General features: G+C 51.0%; 2 protein-coding genes across 3 annotated transcripts in view; both read left to right on the top strand.

Annotated features, from left to right (window-relative positions):
- FER1L5 (fer-1 like family member 5) overlaps positions 1–19,302 on the top strand; it is a 283,372-nt gene that overhangs the window by 179,523 nt on the left and 84,547 nt on the right. The gene's annotated exons all lie outside the window — the stretch shown is intronic.
- Positions 1,131–15,932, top strand: CNNM3 (cyclin and CBS domain divalent metal cation transport mediator 3). Of its 2 annotated transcripts, XM_066377634.1 has the most exons (9): positions 1,131–2,475; positions 6,588–6,731; positions 7,763–7,912; positions 8,313–8,482; positions 8,653–8,749; positions 9,147–9,280; positions 9,684–9,822; positions 12,864–12,961; positions 13,439–15,932. In XM_066377634.1, the coding sequence occupies exons 1-8, from the start codon at positions 1,164–1,166 to the stop codon at positions 12,911–12,913; spliced, it is 2,196 nt and encodes a 731-aa protein (XP_066233731.1). In that variant the 5' UTR covers positions 1,131–1,163; the 3' UTR covers positions 12,914–12,961; positions 13,439–15,932. The 2 variants fall into 2 exon arrangements, with proteins under 2 accessions (XP_066233731.1, XP_066233730.1); XM_066377633.1 differs by lacking the exon at positions 12,864–12,961.

Raw genomic sequence — 19,302 nt, 5'->3', positions numbered from 1 at the left:
CTATTGGTGAGGAGCACCTAGCTCTCATAACCTTAACCCAACCTAGTCATGATGGTGAAGGAAAACCAGCTGGAGGAAGTGACATTTGCAGACCAGAAGATGGTATTAGCCAGTAAAGTCACAAGAGCTATAGGTTTAAAACTCAAGATATTGGATAAAACATGGAAATGTCTCAAACCAAATGACCAGTGAGGAAAATGGCCCAGGAAAGGTCAACAAGGGACCTGATGATCAAATGGCAAATGTCTCCATTGATGCCGTGACTAACCAGGGAGTGGGATAAGAAAGGTCCAGCCCTGCGGACGAAGTTGGGAAAATAGAGAGAGAGCAGTTTTGCCCCGTGCTGGATTCTTTGTTTTTGGATATTGACAGTTCAAATGACCATTTGTGCTTTCCAAGTGTGATCCAAATTGCTCCCAAGTATCTGTCCAAAGTTTTCCCAACAAAACAAGTGATAGGTCCTTTCCCCAGAGAGCCTGAGACCAGGGAAGAAGTAGAAGTGGAGTGACATATCCAAGCGTTCCTGACAGAGCAGCTGTCTCCGAATGTGGCAAGAATAGTGTAGCCTGGGAAGGTGACGAGATACTATGTAGGTCGCGTTGGAATCCAATATCCACGCCCAGTCATGTTTCACTTTTCTCCAGGAAAATAACCCAAGTAGCGACGAAGATCCCAGGGAGTAGGGATCTCGTGTGTTTCTATCCTTTACTCCAAGGGCTATGTCTCTGTCCCTGGACTACAGCGGGGTCGGAAGCCATCAACAAGCATCTTCCCGAATCTTAGCTGCCCGGAGCCCAGTCCCGGGTCTCCCTTCACCCTTTTTGCCTCCAGTTGGCAGTTTCCGGGCCCCTTCCTCATAAAGAAGCACGTCTCCCTACACCGAGACCCAAGCCTGCAGCCTCTCGCCGTGCATCCTAGACAGGGACTTCTCAGAGAGGCCGGCCTCACGCGCTCAGGGTGCCGGTGCAGCAAGAACCGCACCCACCCCCGCAGCTGCCAGCCCCGCCCCGGCCCGCGCCGCTTGTTTATGCCCTGGCGCAGCCTAACCCGACCCTGGGTCCGCCCCCATGCGTCGCTCATTGGCGAAGGGAGCTCTAGGCCGGTGCCCATTGGCCGGTGGAGGCGGAGGTAGGCTGCACGGAGGCCGAGAAGGGCAGCGGGAGATGGCGGCAGCAACGGTGGCAGGGCGGCTTGGCTGGCTTGTGGCTGTGTTCTGCCTGGGGCACGCCGCCGGGGAGGCGGCGCAGAGCCCGCAAGTGCTGGGCGTCTGCCTGGAGCAGGCCGGGGCTGCGGCGTGGGCACGCGGAGGGGAGGTGCCGGCCGCACCCGAGGCCACTTTCCGCTTGCGCCTCTTCGGCTTGGGCTTCGCTAACAGCTCCTGGTCCTGGGCGGCCGCCGAGGGTGAGGGCTGCCCCGAGGGCGGGCCGTCCGCAGCGTCCAGGGAGGCGGCGACCCCGACTGGCGAGTGGCGCGCGCTGTTGCGCCTGCGCGCCGAGACCGAGCGCCCGCACTCGGCGCTGCTGGCGGTGCGCGGGGAGCCCAGCGGTGCGGCGGCCCCTGCGGGCCAGTGGCGTGCGCTGCTGCGCTTGCGCGCCGAGGCCGTGCGCGCGGAGCCGAGTGGCTCAGCGGCGTTCCAGGAGGCGGTGCCCCCTTGGGCGCTGGGCCTGGGGGCAGCGGGGCTGCTGGCGCTGGCGGCGCTGGCGCGGGGCTTGCAGCTGAGCGCGCTGGTGCTAGCACCGGCCGAGGTGCAGGTGCTGCGTGAGAACGGCTCGGAGGCAGAGCGCGCGGCGGCGCGGCGCCTGGAGCCAGCGCGGCGCTGGGCTGGTTGTGCCCTTGGCGCGCTGTTGCTGCTAGCCAGCCTGGCGCAGGCAGCGCTGGCGGTGCTGCTGTACCGCGCCGCCGGTCAGCGTGCTGTGCCCGCCGTGCTGGGCAGCGCGGGGCTCGCGTTCCTGGTGGCTGAGGTGCTGCCTGCCGCTGTGAGCGGACGCTGGACGCTGGCGCTAGCCCCGCGCGCTCTGGCGCTTAGCCGTTTGGCCGTGCTGCTCACCCTGCCCGTGGCCTTGCCAGTGGGGCAGCTGCTGGAGCTGGCGGCACGACCCGGGCGGCTGCGCGAGCGCGTGTTGGAGCTGGCGCGAGGCGGCTGCGACCCCTACAGCGACCTCAGCAAGGGGGTGCTGCGCTACCGTACGGTGGAGGACGTGCTCACGCCACTTGAGGATTGCTTCATGCTAGACGCCGGCGCTGTACTCGACTTCAGCGTCCTAGCCAGCATCATGCAGAGCGGCTACACGCGCATCCCCGTGTACGAGGAAGAGCGCTCCAACATCGTGGACATGCTCTATCTCAAGGACTTGGCCTTCGTGGACCCCGAGGACTGCACGCCGCTCAGCACCATAACCCGCTTTTACAACCATCCGCTTCACTTTGTCTTCAATGATACCAAGCTGGACGCCGTTCTGGAGGAGTTCAAGCGAGGTAACGTCCGGGATTCGTGGAGGGGACCCGAAGGCTTTTGTCCTCCTGTAGAAAGGGGTTGGGAGGTAATCGAATCCACTGGGGAGAGGTTCCTAGCCCTGTGGAGGGTAATGAGATGTCTCTGTGACCTTTTAAAGAAAATGATGGCCTTGCAGCTCTGAATGATTTTCTGAAATATTTAATGGCTCTCGTTCAGAAGGTGACAATACTTGAGAGAGCAAAATCCTTTTCCTGATAGGCTCCCAATTTTAGGAGGTATGTCCACTAGGCCCTAACCGCCAGTTCTTTTCCTCTCCAGATCATTTTTATGGGCTTTGGCTTTGTAGCCGGTCCAAATCCTTGGATAGAAACTAAAAGAATGTAGGAAAAACTGGTTTCCAGATACCTGGATGTTATTATTTGCCTACACATACAGGCACACCTTAGAGATATTATGGGTTCCGTTACAGACCACTGCAGTAAAGTGAGTCTTAATCTTTTTGCTGGTGGAGGGTCATGCCTTCAATTTATAAAAATGCAATACCTGTGAAGATCAATAAAACAAGGGATGCCTGTAATGTCAAGTTAGTTGTGTCTGTGATGTTTCCAGTTCATCCTTGTCAAGGTCACTGATAGGTTGCTTGCCTTCCTGATAATAGCAAAGGGAGTGATGGGCAAATACCTTACTGCAGGTGTGGGTGAAATGGCCACTTTGATTTTGCCAAAAGCAGCTTCATGGATGCTGATTTAGTCTCCCCCCTTCAGCTGTCTTCAGAAAACTTCCCCTTTTCTAACCCCAAATAAGGTCTATCAAATTGATGTGTCTGAGCAACTCTTAAGGTTGCAGGTAAAAACCAAGACCTACCCTTTCAAGTGTGAAAGTGTGGGCTCCTCACAGTCCTTTCCATGCCAGGATTGGGTGTGCTCCTTAGAGCTTAGCTGCTCCTTGGCCACCAGCCATGTTTCTTATACCTGAACTCCTGCAGGATTTTGGGTGGGTGTAATCTAAAAGGCCGCATAGTGTGAGAAGGCTAGTGAGCAGAGCTCCCTGATCCTCCTGGCAGCTCTGAGGTTTCCTGTCCCGGGCCAGTCTGGAGGTGCTCTATGACATGACAGGGGAAGGAGGCAGGGCTTGGTGGTAATGACCCTGCTACTCTTGAGTTAGCACACTGCTGTGTGCCAGACAGTAGTGGATGCTCATGTGTATCATCACCTTTTATTTTATTTATTTTTGACAGAGACAGAGAGAGGGACAGAGAGGGACAGGAAGGGAGAGAGATGAGAAGCATCAATTCTTCGCTGTGGCATCTTAGTTGTTCATTGATTGCTTTCTTGTGTGTGCCTTGACCTGGGGACTACAGCAGAGTGAGTAAGTCCCTTGCTCAAGCCTGTGACCCTGGGCTTAAGCCAGTGACCATGGGGTCATGTCTATGATCCCACACTCAAGCCAGCAACCCTGTGCTTAAGCCGGCAACGCTGGGGTTTTGAACCTGGGTCCTCTGTGTCTCTGTCCACTGTGCCACCGCCTGGTCAGGCATCACCTTTTCTTTTTCTTTTATTTATTTTTTATTTTTAAAATTATTTTTTATTCATTTTAGAGAAGAGAGACACACAGAGGAAGAGATAGAGAGAAGGGGTGGGGAGCAGGAAGCATCAACTCTCATATGTGCCTTGACCGGGCAAGCCCAGGGTTTTGAACCGGCGACCTCAGCATTCTAGGTCGATGCTTGATCCACTGCACCACCACAGGTCAGCCTCAACTTTTATTCTTGTGAGAGGCCTGGGTGTTGCATAGGTGGTTTCTGTAACTACTCTGTGTCTCTGGTTGGGCAGGAGTCTTTGATGGGTAGCTCCAACTGCTCTGCTAGAGAATCTCATTGGTGCTCCCGCTGTCTTCCCAGAAAGTGGCCATGGAGCCTCTCAGAGGTGGGAGCCCAGGTAGGAGCCAGATGGAACATCCTAGTGGTAAATCTGGACCACTATAGTCTATGAGGTGGCCCTTGTAGGATGGCACCAGGAGTCATTCCATCTTGCCCCTGCCACCTGCCAGCTTGAGGCCTTGGGGAGGCTGGTCTTGACACCAGGGTCAGGTTAGCAGATCATATTGCTGTGACTGGTGTGGGGACCAGTGGAGGGAGGCAGTGCAGAGGAGAGAGGATGACAGGCTGAATGGGAATGGAGAAGAGATCCAAGAGGGCATTTGGAGGTGGATTTGGGAGGGTTTTGTGGTTGTCTGATGAGCTTGCTGGCCACTTCAAGCCGTTCTCACTAATAACAAAGAAGGGTGCGGCTAGGATCAGCTGCTCTCAGGTCTGGGACCTGTGCAGCCCAGGTGTCACCTCCCCACGTGTGGCTCTGAGCTCTTGAAAGGTAACTAGTCTGAACTGAGATGTGCTCTAGATGCAAACACACATCAGACTTCAAAGACTTGCTACAGAAAAGTATAACACCTACTAATATGTTTACATTGGTTGAATGTTGAAGGGACATTTCAGCTATACTGAGTTGTTATAATATATTATCAATTCATTTCACCTAAGTGTTTTTTTAAGTAGCTACTCAGAAATTTGAAGTTGCACAAATGGCTTGTGTTGTGTTTCTTTTGTATAAGTATGAACTTTTATTTTTGTGGCACCTTACCTTAGTTGTTCATTGATTGCTTTCTCATAATGTACCTGGGTGGGGTGGGGGGGGCTACAGCAGAGCGAGTGACCCCTTACTCAAGCCAGCAACCTTTGGGCTCAAGTCAGTGACTTCACCCCCCTACCCCACCCCACCCCACCCCACCCCACCCCTGCTGGTGACCTTGGAGTTTTGAACCTGGGTCCTTTGCGTCCCAGGCCGATGCTCTATCCACTGTGCCACCACGTGGTCAGGCTTAATTTTTATAGATAAAGAGCACTTAGCTGAGGCTGAGTAAATTTCCCAGCATTCCCCAACACTCAGAAGTATGGGTTTTTTTTCAGGCCTACATTTCCCTATTAAAGAAACAAATCAGAAGGTAACCCGAGAAAGATGAGGAAGGGGACAGTTCCAGCTGCTGTCCTTCCTCCTACATGATGTGGTCTCTGACTGGCCAGTTACCATTTATCTTCATCCCCCGAATGACCTTCATAGATCCTGGCTTCTGGAAATAAAGGGCAGCTTTCAGAATTGGGGAAGCTGCAGTAGGAGAGTCAGACTGGGAGGTCCCTCTCAGCTCCCTCGCTCAGAAGGTTTGGGGGAACCTGCATTTCTGGTCAGCACCTTGTGCCACAGTTTGTCTGCTGCATCTGACCACTTTCACGACTTGGAGCCACACAGACTCAGGGCTGACTCTAGCTCGGCTTCTGCTAGGGTGGCCGTGTGCGGATGAATGCAGTGTCCGCGGTTTAGGTTCCTCGCCTGTGAGGTGAGGCCAGTCCTCATTAGCATGTTGAGAATCTTCAGCTAGAACCTAGAAAAGTGCCTGACCAAGTGGTGGCGCAGTGGATAAAGCGTCAGACTGGGATGCCAAGGACCCAGGTTCGAGGCCTGAGGTCGCCAGCTTGAGCGCGGGCTCATCTGGCTTAAGCAAAAAGCTCACCAGCTTGGACCCAACGTCTCTGGCTCGAGCAAGAGGTTACTTGGTCTGCTGAAGGCCTGCGGTCAAGGCACATATGAGAAAGCAATCAATGAACAACTAAGGTGTCACAATGAAAAACTAATGATTGATGCTTCTCATCTCTCTTCGTTCCTGTCTATCTGTCCCTATCTATCCCTCTCTCTGACTCTCTGTAAAAAAAAAAAAAAAGAGAGACCTGTGGTGGCGCAGTGGATAAAGCGTCGACCTGGAAATGCTGAGGTCGCCGGTTCGAAACCCTGGTCTTGCCTGGTCAAGGCACATATGGGAGTTGATGCTTCCTGCTCTTCCCCCCCTTCTCTCTCTGTCTCTCCCCTCTCTTTCTCTCTCTCTCTCTCTCTCTGTCTCTCCCTTTCCTCTCTAAAATGAATAAAAAAATAAAAAAAAAGAACCTAGAAAAGCTGCACGCAGTGCTCGGTGCGTCATAGGAACACAAACGTTAGTGTCTGTCCTTTTGGTAGACTTGTACAGGATGGGACCAAGAAACATGGGAGGCCTTCAGCACATTGTAACATGTACACCCCTTCCTCAGGGAAGTCCCACCTGGCCATCGTGCAGAAGGTGAACAACGAGGGTGAAGGTGACCCCTTCTATGAGGTCCTGGGCCTGGTCACCCTGGAGGATGTCATTGAGGAGATCATCAAGTCCGAGATCCTGGACGAGTCTGAGGACTACCGTGAGTCTTGCCTCCTGGAAGATTTCTGGCTCAGCTGGTCTTCAGGCTCACTGAGATGTGTGTGTTTCAGTTTCAGGGGATAATGGGTCTCTGGCCAGAGCTCTTACCTCTGTTCTTTCCCTTGAGTGGACCAGTGTTGTCCCTTTCATCAGGGCCTACTTCCACACCTGGATGTAGAAGCATGCTAGCCCATCCATCGGTATAGCCTGGCTATCCCAGCCCTTACTTGGGGCTCTGCTTGTTTCCTCCATCACTGAGGGGTCTCTGCCCTTAATGGGTGTTCCCCAGGCTCTTCCCCTCACACCTTTTGCTTTTTGTGTGGTTTGTACATTACAGAAGTGTTTCCTCAAAGAACCCGTTCTTTTTTTTTAATTGATTTTAATTGATTGTGTTTACATAGATTCAAGTGTCCCACTGAATACATCTCCCCCGACCCCCATGTTCCCCTCAAGAACCCGTTCTTTACTAAGAGGATCTTCCCAAAACATCTGTGTCTTAGCAGCATCTACCTTTTAGGATGGTCTGCAGGGTGACACAGAACGCTTGCACATGGCATGTGGGGCACTGGGCCCCCACCTGTGTGTGCTGTCAGGTGAATTGCTTTGCCTGTGCGTAGGTCCATAATGGAGCATCTTTAGTTTGATTCCTTGGACCACCTCAGGCAGGGCCACTAGGGTAGCTGCCACCATGTAGCACCAGGGAGCCTCCAGTGCCTGGTGCTTTGCTGCTGCTTTATGTCATGTCAGCATTATCTTCTCCCGACTCTGAGGAGAAATACAGTCTCTTCTGGCACTTCCTCAGGGTGTGGCTGCAGTGTGGGCCGCTGCCCCTCTGTCCTGGGTGCCAGGATTACTGTGTGGCGGAAGTGACAGTCGGCACCATCCAGGGAGCTAAGGGTGTGTCTCCAGGGCTCTGAGGTGTTCCCCAGGAGCCTCCAGGCTTGTGGAGGAGGTGTAGGCAGCATGCCTTGGTTTAGTCACATTGACAGGAGGGCTGCTGGTGCTTGAGCCACCTTCTGCTCACCGCCCCAGGAGACACCACTGTGAGGAAGAAGCCTGCTTCCCTCAGCGCACCTCTCAGGCGGAAAGAGGAATTCTCCTTGTTCAAGGTGTCTGATGATGAATATAAAGTGAAAATCTCACCTCAGCTGCTCTTGGCCACCCAGCGCTTCCTTTCCCGAGGTGAGGGGGAAGGGGGGCCTTGTCCCCACTCTCTTGCTTACCGCCCAGTGGGTCAGGAGCCCCCTGGCAGACACTGACTGCTTTCATGTCCAGGAGATTTTGTGCTTCTCCTTGCTGCCCTGTCAGCACAGGCGCTCTTCTGGACTCTCAGGTTGCCTGAGGGGCAGCTACTTTCTACCGAACGACCGTAAGCCAGGGCCAGGCTGGTGCCACCTGTGGCGAGTCTCGGCCAGGAAGCCCTGGCTGGTGGGTGTGTGTGGCTGCCCAGCCAGTTCTCTTGTGTTGGCTGGGGACTTGGCTTGAGGGCCAGCCAAGAGATTCCAGGTGGGCAGCAAGACTTGGTGTGGTCATACATGCCGCTCAGCCCGATGGCACTGTCTCTTCTCTCTGCCCTGGGCAGAGGTGGATGTGTTCAGCCCATTGCGAATCTCCGAGAAGGTCCTGCTGTACCTGCTAAGGCACCCCAGCGTCAACCAGGAGGTGAGGTTTGACGAGAGTAACCGCCTGGCTGCACACCATTACCTGTACCAGCGCAGTCAGCCGGTGGACTACTTCATCCTTATCCTGCAGGTAACCAGGATCCTGGGCCAGGCCCCCACCCGATCAGAGAGCAGGGAAGGGTCTGAAAGAGGGAAGCATGTATTCACCCCTGTGTAATCCAAGTGGGTCTTTCTGCCTGTGCGCCTTTCTGGCAGGGAAGGTCACATGTACACACCTGTCTCTCTCCCTCTACCTCCCAGGGCAGGGTTGAGGTGGAGATCGGGAAGGAGGGCCTGAAGTTCGAGAACGGGGCCTTCACCTACTATGGGGTGTCTGCCCTGACGGCACCGTCCTCAGGTAAGCTGCAGCCCTCCCAAGTGAAGGCTGGGCAGGCCATGGGGCTCTGCCTTGCTGTGCCTGGGGCCCAGGGTCAAATTCTGCCCTTTATGTCCTCCAGTGCTTGAGCCTCCTATAAGGTGGTCTGCTTCAGAACCAGCTGGATTTTCTACTCTCAGCGTCGTGCAGCAGGAAGGGGCAACATTTTTGTCAGGGCTGGTCTTAGCTGCTTACTTCTGTCCCTGTATAACCTTTCCCTGGAGGAAGCGTGTTTGCCAGCTCTCTCAAGTTCTGGCCATAGTCTCTCCCCAGTGCGGTTGTAGGGTGGGTCTTAGAGGCTGTGCAGTGGTCCCCACCAGGGTGGGGGCTGCCCATAGCCCAATATGGCTTCGACATCCCTGATTGTTTCTTTTCCCAGTTCACCAGTCCCCAGTGTCCTCGCTTCAGTCCCTCTGCCATGACCTGCAGTCAGAGCCAGCTGACGGCAGCTGCTTGTCCACATATTGTCCTGACTACACCGTGAGGGCCCTCTCTGACCTGCAGTTCATCAAGGTTTGGGCTGCTCATTGGTGCTGGCTTCTAACCAGCTTTGTGTCCCCAAGGGGCTAGATCACCTGGTCATCAGTGGATTGAGAGTAAATTCCAATGGAGTTGGTCTAAGACATCTCGGAGCAAATCTTGAACTTGCTCTGCAAGATGTTGGCCTTGGCTCCCCAGAGGCTTGCTCTTACTGCTGCTGATCTGGTCCTGTTTCTGGGCGTGGGCACTCAGTTTTCTGCTGAGATCTTAAAGACCCTTTGCTCGAGTGCTTTACTCTGCCCTTACCTAGCCTATGGTTCCTCCTTTCTCCTTGTCCTGCCCAGTGCGACTCTCCCACCTGGTCCAGGTGCTTGTGGGAATGAAGGGTGGTATGACCACATGCTTCACCTGCCCAGTAATGCATTCTGTCCTCCAGGTCACACGGCTGCAGTACCTCAATGCACTCCTGGCTACTCGAGCCCGGAACTTGCCACCATCCCCTGAGAACCTGGACCTCCATGTCATCCCAGGCAGCCAGACCAGGCTCCTAGGCGGCAGGACAACCACAGCAGCAGGTGAGCCCTGCGCACCACATCCTGTGTGTGGACCCAGAGGGCGCGTGCCCTTCCTGGCCCTTGTTGGCGCATGCAGACATGCTGTCTGCCCTCACGCTGCCCTGCATCTTTTTTCCTTCATCCTTTCCTCTTGGTGCTTTTGTATAGCTTGGGTGATGCTGATCTGATATAGACCAGTGGGCACCTAAGTATGTGAAGTCAGCATTTTCTCTCAAGGGCCTGTTAGGGTGGTTGACTTAATTAGGAAGTTGTTAAATTGGACTAAGATCAAGTTCAGACACTCTCTGTTGGCCATTTAGGGTTAGGGTTATGTCATGGAGATTTAGGTCACCAGTAGGCCTGGCTCAGAAGGTGGGTGGCTGGTGGACACCATCCCAACTAGAAAGGGCACTTGAGGCCTGTGGTTAGCTTTCATGCCCTGAGTTCCATTCTTGGTTCCACTGCTCAGGAAGGTCGTGTTGGAAGACTCAGACTTTGTGGTGTGAGATGGCAGACCCCCACCCTCCCAGTGAAAAGAGAAAGGACACAGAGGAGTGATCGGTGTCTGGGAACTTTCTTGTCCTTGTTAATCAAGAAGGTTCTTTTACTCTGATTGAGCTCCTAGGTTGGGGCTAGAGACGCTCCAGGGCTTGGCATTCCCAGGGAGTGTGCGGGGCTTCTGGAGAGGCTGTGGGAGGACGTGCAAGCTTCAGGGCCTGCTTCGTTCCTGTGGTGGGGTCACAGCGCTGAGTGAGCAGTGTACTTGTGCTTTCCTTGTCCTGACTCATCTGAGACCACTGCCATGAGGTTTGAGGGGGTAGTTGTTACACCCACTTTCCAGATGAAGGCTCAGAGGCAGAGACGGACCAGGGACTCTGGCTGTGCTACCTCACAGGGAACAGCTCTGCTTACTGAGACCCATGCCTGAGAACACAGGTGTTCCTATAGTTAAAGGGTACTTTCTGAGAGGTGATGTACGGGTGCAAGGGACAGTGAATCCCATGCTGGGCCATGTTGGGGGCTTAACCCAGTGCCCCATTCTGGGTATTGGGAAAAGGGACCCTGGGTGGGGTGTGTTAGCTTTGGTCCTGCATGTGGGCTGGCCCAGGACCCCTTTTGAATGAACATCCATGCCACTTGCTGGGGTTGATGACATTCCTGCATGTATCACTGTGATGTTCCTTCATTTTGTGTCCCCTTGTACAGAGATTTACACCACTATCCTGGACTTGAGTCTTAAAAGCCAACACATCCTTTATGTGAGCCTCTTCATTTTGGTTTTCTCACATGTGAGCCTCTCCTGGTTCCATCTGCTGCTCAGACTGTGTGTGTCACATTCAGGGTACAGACTTAAATATAAGAACAATGGTTTTCTCTTCATTTCTCCTTATATTGTGTATCAGAAATCCGGAGGTTTTTGAAATCTTTTTTTTTTGCCTCAGCTGTTCATTGGACAGTTTAATGGAGTAATTTATAGTGGGGTTCTTTTCCCTTTGTAGGGGATTACCATCCTGTTCTTGAGTCATAGTGTGGCCCCGTGAGGCTCACTTGCTGTCTCTGCACCTGCCTCAGCTCTGGCATCACTGCAGTGTCTGTCACCCTGGAGGTTTACTGTTGCCACATGCATGGAGTGTTACTGGTGTACTGCCCAATAATGTGGTCATTCCCAAGTGGACTCCTGGTAGATAAGGGCCTTTATTGACATGTTTAGAAGGCAGATGATTTTTTTTTTTTTTTTTTAGAGGGGGGGACAGACAGGGACAGACAGACAGGGAGGGAGAGAGATGAGAAGCATCAACTTATAGTTGCAGCTCCTTAGTTGTTCTTTGATTGCTTTCTAAAGTTCCTTGACCGGAGCTCCAGCTGTGCTAGTGACCCCTTGCTCAAGCCGATGACCTTTAGGCTCAAGACATGGGATCACTTGACCAGGTGGTGGAGCAGTGGATAGAGCGTTGGACTGGGATGCAGAGGACCCAGGTTTGAGACCCCAAGCTCGCCAGCTTGAGCGCGGGCTCATCTGGTTTGAGCAAAGCTCACCAGCTTGGACCCAAGGTTGCTGGCTTGAGCAAGGGGTTACTTGGTCTGCTGTAGCCCCACGGTCAAGGCACATATGAGAAAGCAATCAATGAAGTAGGGTGTTGCAACGAAAAACTGATAATTGATGCTTCTCATCTCTCTCCGTTCTTGTCTGTCCTTATCTATCCCTCTCTCTGACTCTGTCTCTGTAAAAAAAACCAAAAAAGACAAAAAACACATGGGATCATGTCTGTGATCTCAGCTGAAGCTGGCAACCCTGTGCTTGAACTAGTGCTTGAGCTGGTGAGCCCGTGCTCAAGCTGGTGACCTCGGGGTTTTGAACCTGGGTCCTCAGTGTCCCAGGCCAACACTCTTATCTAGTGTGCCACTGCCTAATCAGGCAAAGGCAGATAATTTTTGACTATTGCAGGGTTGGCAAAGGGGACAAAAGGCTAGATCTAGCTCGCTGCCTGCTTTTTTTTTTAATGATTATTGATTTTAGAAAGAAGAAGGGAGAGAGACAGGAACACTGATCAGTTTCTGTATATACCTTGATTGGGCATTGAACCAGTAACCTATGCGCTTTGGAACGATGCTCCAACCATCCCAGCTATCCAACCAGGGCTGCCTGTTCTTGTAAATAAAGTTTTTTGGGACCTGCCTGTTTGTTCATGAATTGTATGTAGCTGCCTTTGAGCTACAATGGTGGAGTCAAATTGTTGTCACAAGAGACCATATGACCTGCAAAAACCTAAAAAATGTAGGCCCTTTACAGAAATAGTTTTCTGACCCCTGACCTGTCATTTAAAATTGAGAGTAACTCTTCCACATCGAGCATTCACAGAACAGGATTTCCAGTGGCAAGCTCACTGAAGACTCCATGTTCCCTGACCCTCTTGTTCTGAGCAGCGGGGCACGGTGTCTGTGGATGTGCCTCTGCCTTGAGTCTCCTGCCCAGCAGTTCTAGTTGCCTTGGTGCTGTGAGCGGAGGCTCTGTGGGTTCAGCTCAATAGCTTGTCTCCTCTCTTTCTCTCTGCTCTCCCCAGCCTGCCCAATAGACCTTTCCCTCTTTGGCACATTTGGAAACTGCAGTTGATAATTGACTGGACTAGTGAGCATTTTTTGTTTTAGGAGAACACCTAAGGTAAATATCTTGCCTGTCCTTTTGCTTTGCTTTCCTTGCCAGTCCTTTAGCTGCGGGGGCGGGGCACAGAAACTGTTTCCCTGGCCTGGGAGGCGTTTCTCCATGGGGGTGCCGTGGGCCCTTCCTGTCCCTTCTTGCTACTTTTCATTTCATTTTTCTAGAAGATGGTGGCCCGGGGGAGGGTGGCTTATGGAATACCTGCCCAATCTTGGAAGCAAAAGCTCCCTTCCAGGGCAGGCTCCCCTTGCCCAGCATTATGGCCTCGGCTTCCTGTGAGCAGAATCCCCAGCCCCTGCTTTCCTGCCTCATGATGACACCTGTTGTCGAAGTGCGGTTTCTGAGGCAGAGTCAGGCTGATCGTTTTCCTAACCAGTCACTCCCAGGTCTGCCTCCATACCTCCTGAGGCTCCTTGCCTGGCCTGAAGAGGACTGTCACACCTTACTGACTGTGATGTTCTTTCTCCTTTCCCCCTCTAGGGTCTATCCTCTGCAGACCGAGCCTCCCGACAGAGGAGAGCCCAGGGAGGAACCCAGGAGTTTAACTGCTTGCCAGGCAGCCCCAGACTGGGGACCAGACAAGCACATGGGGAATGGAGTGAGCCCAGCAGAGCAGCTTCCTGCCAGCTTGTCCTCATCCCCTCCAGGCCACGTTTTAGATGGCCCTTATACACATGGGTCCTGCGCTGTTCTCAGAACCAGATGTCAGTGCCAGTAGCCTTCAGCAGGTCCTGTCTCCTTTACGAAAGGCGGTCCACCGGGCACAGTCCTCCAAGCCCACTTCTGCAGGGAGTGAAGGGAACGCCATCATCTTTATTCTCTGAGCCCAGCCTCCGTCCTGCAGCAGGGCGGTGTATCTGTACTTCTCTGTGCCACACCGTGGTGTTAAGTGTGCGCTGACTGCATTTCTGTGGCTGTGACCTGTACTCCCTTCGCTTCTAATCAGCCAGCCTTCTGCTGCTGGCAGCATTTTCTGAGCAAACCAAGAGTACCAGTTTTGGCTAGGGTTTCAAATCCATGGCTTTGGCCATGAAGAACTTTGTAACTTCCCAGACAGTGCCAAGTTTCAGAGCACTCCCCAGCCTGTCCTATGTGCCAAACCTGGAAGCAAATGATTCCCAAGTCTGTGCCACTAGTCATGCTCCCTCCTGTGGAGGTGGCTTTTCTGACCTTTCCAGAGACTGAACAAGCCAGCTGGCCCCCGGGGACTGAGGCGGCCTGCTCTTCCTGCTGCATCTCTGCTTATCCTGCTTAGTGGCCACTAACGGTATTGTCACTGTCTGTGTTTTAACAAGAGGTTAGTCACGTGTGAGAGAAGGGGCTCTTCTGCTCCACCTAATGCTTTCCTCATTGTCAGATCCCAGGGAGAGGGACCAACTGTTAGACCAGCTCCCACTTCCTGGGCCTCGGAGGGCAGCACAGCTTAGTGTGCCTGGGGAGCGGTGAGGGAGGGAAAGTTGGATAAGGACCAGGTACATCACCATTACCTTTACTTAAAGGGGAAAAAAAGAATGTGGAATCAGTTTTTATGTATCTCTGAACATTTCAAGCTCTTTGCCTATTTCCTGTCCCTAGCTATGGGGTTTTAGGATGTTGGGAACAAGAAGGCATTTGTCTTTTTCTTCTACTTTGCCTCTGTTTACTGTCCACAATCCTTTAGTTGTGTAGAAACTGGGGCATCATAGGAACCTAGGATCTAGATTGGGTAGGGAAAAAGGATGATTCCTGGAACCTTTCTCAAAGGAATTTGGATCCTTATCTGGGGTCACTGGGAACCAAGGACACACAGCAGTGGCATGCTTGCGGACAAGTTGTTCCCAAAGAAGTCACTCCAAGAGCAGAGTCCCAGGAGGGAAATAAATTCAGCAGCTCCTTGAATAATGTATCATCATAATGTTGATGAGATTCCCTAGAAAATTAACTCATATCAGTCAGCCTGTGGTAAAATTGGCTTCATTGTACATTGTTGCACTTAAAGTCACAGAACCTATTGATGAAATTAAGCGAGGACTTACTGTAATTTAAAATCATCTCTCTCTAGAACAGTGGTTCTTCATCCTGGCTGCACATTAGAATCATCTGGCAAATTAAAAGTACTGATCCCTGGGGCCCACCCTCAGAGGGGCTATAATTGGTCTGAGCATCAGGATTTTATTTTTAAGTACAGGTTCGCAGAAGAATTCCACGTACCTTTCTCCTAATGTTAACATCTTACATCACCTTAGTACCTTATCAAAACTAAAAGATTAACATTGGTACAAAAATAACCGACTTATACTTTATTTGGATTTTACCAATTTTCCTAATGTCCATTTTCAATTGCAGGATCCAATCCAGGATACCAGTTTGCATTTCAAGCTGTTACTTTTTTTCCTATTTTAAAATAATTACAGATTTGTAAGAAGTTGCAAGGATAGAGGTACTGTTTTTCCCCTCAATGGTTATATTTTACTTAGTTATGATACAGTATCAAACCAGGGATGGGACACTGGGTAGTCAGGATGTATGGTTATGCGTCATCTCACACGTAGCCTTGTGTAACCACCACTATAACCTAGACATAACTGTCCCATCACTCAGGATCTCCCTCCAGCTACCCTTTTAGAGCCACATCCACACTCTCTGGCTGCCATCCCCAAGATCCCTGGAAACCACTCTGTTTTTGTCATCTCTATAATTTTGTCATTTCAGCAATATTATATAAATGGGATAACAGAGTATGTAACTGTTTGGGATTGGCTTTTTCAGCATATACTGTGGAGAGTAATCCAGGTTGTGTGTCAACGGCTTGTCCCTTTTGTTGGTTGAATGGTATTTCATGGTGTATTTCATTGCTTTTTGCCTATTTCCTGTCCCTAGCTATGGGGTTTTAGGGTGTTGGGAACAAGAAGGCATTTCATTGTTCCAGTTAAGGACATCTAGGTGGTTCCAAGTTTCTAGCTATCTCAAATAAAGCTGCTATGAACATTCCTTACAGGTTTGTGTAAATGTTGGTTTCTTTCTCTGAGATAAACATCCAGTAGTACAGTTACTGGATTATATGGCCATTGTGTGTTTAGTCTTTAAAAACTGACAAACTTTGCCTGACCAGGCGGTGGCGCAGTGGATAGAGCATTGGACTGGGATGTGGAAGGACCCAGGTTCGAGACCCCAGGATAGCCAGCTTGAGCATGGGCTCATCTGGCTTGAGCAAAAAAGCTCACTAGCATGGACCCAAGGTCACTGGCTCAAGCGAGGGGTTACTCAGTCTGCTGAAGGCCCGCGGTCAGGGCACAAATGAGAAAGCAATCAGCCTGACCAGGTGGTGGCACAGTGGAGAGGGTGTCGGACTGGGATGCGGAAGACCCAGGTTCGAGACCCCGAGGTCGCCAGCTTGAGTGTGGGCTCATCTGGTTTGAGCAAAGCTCACCAGCTTGGATCCAAGGTCGCTGGCTCAAGCAAGGGGTCACTCGGTCTGCTGAAGGCCCACAGTCAAGGCACATATGAGAAAGCAATCAATGAACAACTAAGGTATCGCAACGAAAAACTGATGATTAATGCTTCTCATCTCTCTGTGTTCCTGTCTATCCTTCTCTCTGACTCTCTCTCTCTGTCTCTGTATAAAAAAATAAAAATAAAAAAAAAGAAAGCAATCAACTATGGTGTTGCAACAAAAAACTAATGATTGATGCTTCTCATCTCTCCGTTCCTGTCTGTCTGTCCCTATCTATCCCTCTGACTCTGTCCCTGTAAAAAAAAGAAAAAGAAAAAAACTGACAAACTTCTTCAGAGTGGTGGTACCATTTTAAATCCCCATCAGTGATATATGTGACCCATTTGCTCCAGATTTTTGCTAGCGTTTGGCATTGTTTTAGCCATCTGGTAGGTATAGAGCAACATCAATCACATACATTGTGGTTTTCATTTGCATGAACATGACTAATTGCATCTTTTCATGTGTTTATTTCACTTTGTGAAATACCTATTCACAACGATATTTGTCCATTTTCTAATTGGATTAATATTTTTATTAAGATTTTTTGAGAGAGAAAAGGGAGAGTGGTGAGAGGCAGCAACTTGTAGTTGCTTCACTTTAGCTTGATTGCTTCTCATATGTGCCCTGACTGGGGGGCTCAAGATGAGCCAACAACCCCTTGCTCAAGCCAGTGACTTTGGGCTCAAGCTAGCAACTGTGGGGTCATGCTAATGATCCCACATTCAAGCCAGTGACCCTGAGCTCAATCTGGCATGCCCACGCTGAAGCTGAGGAACCTGCATAGTGGCTTGCAACCTCAGATTTTGATCTGGGGCCCTCAGCATCCGGGGCTGACATTCTCTCCGCTGTGTCACTTCTGGTCAGGCAAGAGTTCTTTTTATATATATATAAAAAGAACTTTCTTTTTTTAGCGAGACAGAGGTGGACAGACAGGAAGGGAAAGATGAGAACCATCAACTGATAGTTGCTTCATTTCAATTTTGTTCACTGATTGCTTCTCTTATGGGCTGTGGGCGAGAGGTGTCAAGCTGAGCCAGTGACCTTGGGAGTCATGTTGATGATCCTGTATTCAAGCTGGTAAGCCTGCACCTTAGGGTTTCAAACTGGAGTCCTCAGTGTCTTGGGTTGATGCCATCTATCCTATTGTACCACCACCAGTCAGGCGAATTCTTTTGTCATTTTAACCATCGTCTTCCATGTCTTGGAGTTTGGTTTCTAGAGACTTCTTCTGAGCTACCTTGTTACCTTGGTTATTCATGGTGCTTAATGGATTGTTTCTGTCTGAACTCTTTCTTAGGTACTGTTTTGCTCATAACACTTCAGCAGGTTGATAAGTAGAGGTCTTTTGTTTTCCAGTAGGTGGTGCTATAGTGCAAGTTTTTGTTTTCTTGTACCTGCTCTGCTGGCACCTTGGGGATCTTTGTGGGGCAGTGTTGCCTCTATCATGGAAAATGCCCCATATTTCCCAAGGAGGCTGGTGTCACCTCTGGGTCATCTCAGTCTCAGGGTACCATCCCTGTGGTGGGAAGTGGCAGATGATGGAACTCTGGGCCTGTGAGTTCCCAGCACTGCCTCTTCATAACCAGAGGTTGTCAGCCATGCTGTGCTGAGATGTTTCTGTATCAGGTTCTACCATGATGTATCGATAGAAGGGGTGGGCCAAGGGAGGTGGGTTTACAAGTGTAGATTTGCCTTCCTGCTGGTATTGGTGGTCCCCAGCCTGCTGCTACCACAACATGTGTTGTAGCCAGTTTAGCTGCAGTTGGATCCTACCATATTTCCCCATCTATAAGACTCACCTTAATTTTGGGGCCCGAAATTTGAAAAACAATGTATTACATAAAGTTATTGAACTTTACTCATAAAATTCATATAACTCATCACTGTCAAAACTCCCATCCATTAGCTTGTCCTCATCTGTGTCTGATGACAAATCACCGTCTTCAACAATGAGCGCAAAAACAAGCGCAAAAAAGCAGGAAATGCAAGTAAAAAAGTCTACAACCACAGTCTAAGACATAACCCAATTTTTAGACCCCAAATTTTTGAAAAACGGTGTGTCTTGTTCATGGGGAAATACAGTATCTCTCAGGTAGGAATGTTGCTTCTGCCCATTCTACCCTCTGGCTCCTCCCCCACTTCCCTGTCAGCAAGCAAGGGGGCAGTTTCACATGTCTGCAGCTGCCACACTCCATCTGTGGCTTTACTGCATCTCCCCTCGTCACCAGGCTTAGCTGCAATAGGTCCAGAGGAATGTTGCCTCTGCTCCTCTGCTGTTGTGTGAGAATTGCAGCCTGACTCCTTCCCACTATGGCATCAGCTGGGGCCATGGTGGGTGCCAGAATGCATCTGCGGCCCCATTGGTATCCTTCCTTGTCCTGCCTCCTCTGCTTGCTGCAACACACCCACCTTCAGATGTCTCAATGAGCAGATCTCAGGTGTTGGTGTGCTGAGCAGGGAATCCTTTGTTGAATTTTACTTGTCTGACAACTTTATGATACTGATGTCACTTTTAAAAAAAAATTTTTTTAGTGAGGGCAAGCGAGGTAGAGAGGGACAGACAGAAAGGGAGAGAGATGAGAAGTATCAACTCATCTATGTGGCACCTTAGTTGTTCGATTGCTTTCTCATGTGCCTTGACTGGGGGGCTACAAGCCCCTTGCTCAAGCCAGCAACCTTGGACTTCAAACCAGCAACCATGGGATCATGTCTATGATCTCACACTCAAGCTGGCAACCCTGTGCTCAAGCTGGTGACCTCAGTTTAAAAACTGGGTCCTCAGCATCCCAGGCTGATGCTCTGTCTACTGTGCCTGGTCAGGTGATGTCACTTCCTTTTTAGCCTATAGCTGTGCAGTTGCTCCAGCACC

Source organism: Saccopteryx leptura, chromosome 3 (assembly GCF_036850995.1).
Source record: "Saccopteryx leptura isolate mSacLep1 chromosome 3, mSacLep1_pri_phased_curated, whole genome shotgun sequence".
NCBI lineage: Eukaryota > Metazoa > Chordata > Mammalia > Chiroptera > Emballonuridae > Saccopteryx > Saccopteryx leptura.
Note: the sequence above shows the minus strand (reverse complement) of the source record. Positions and strands in the feature narration are given on the sequence as shown.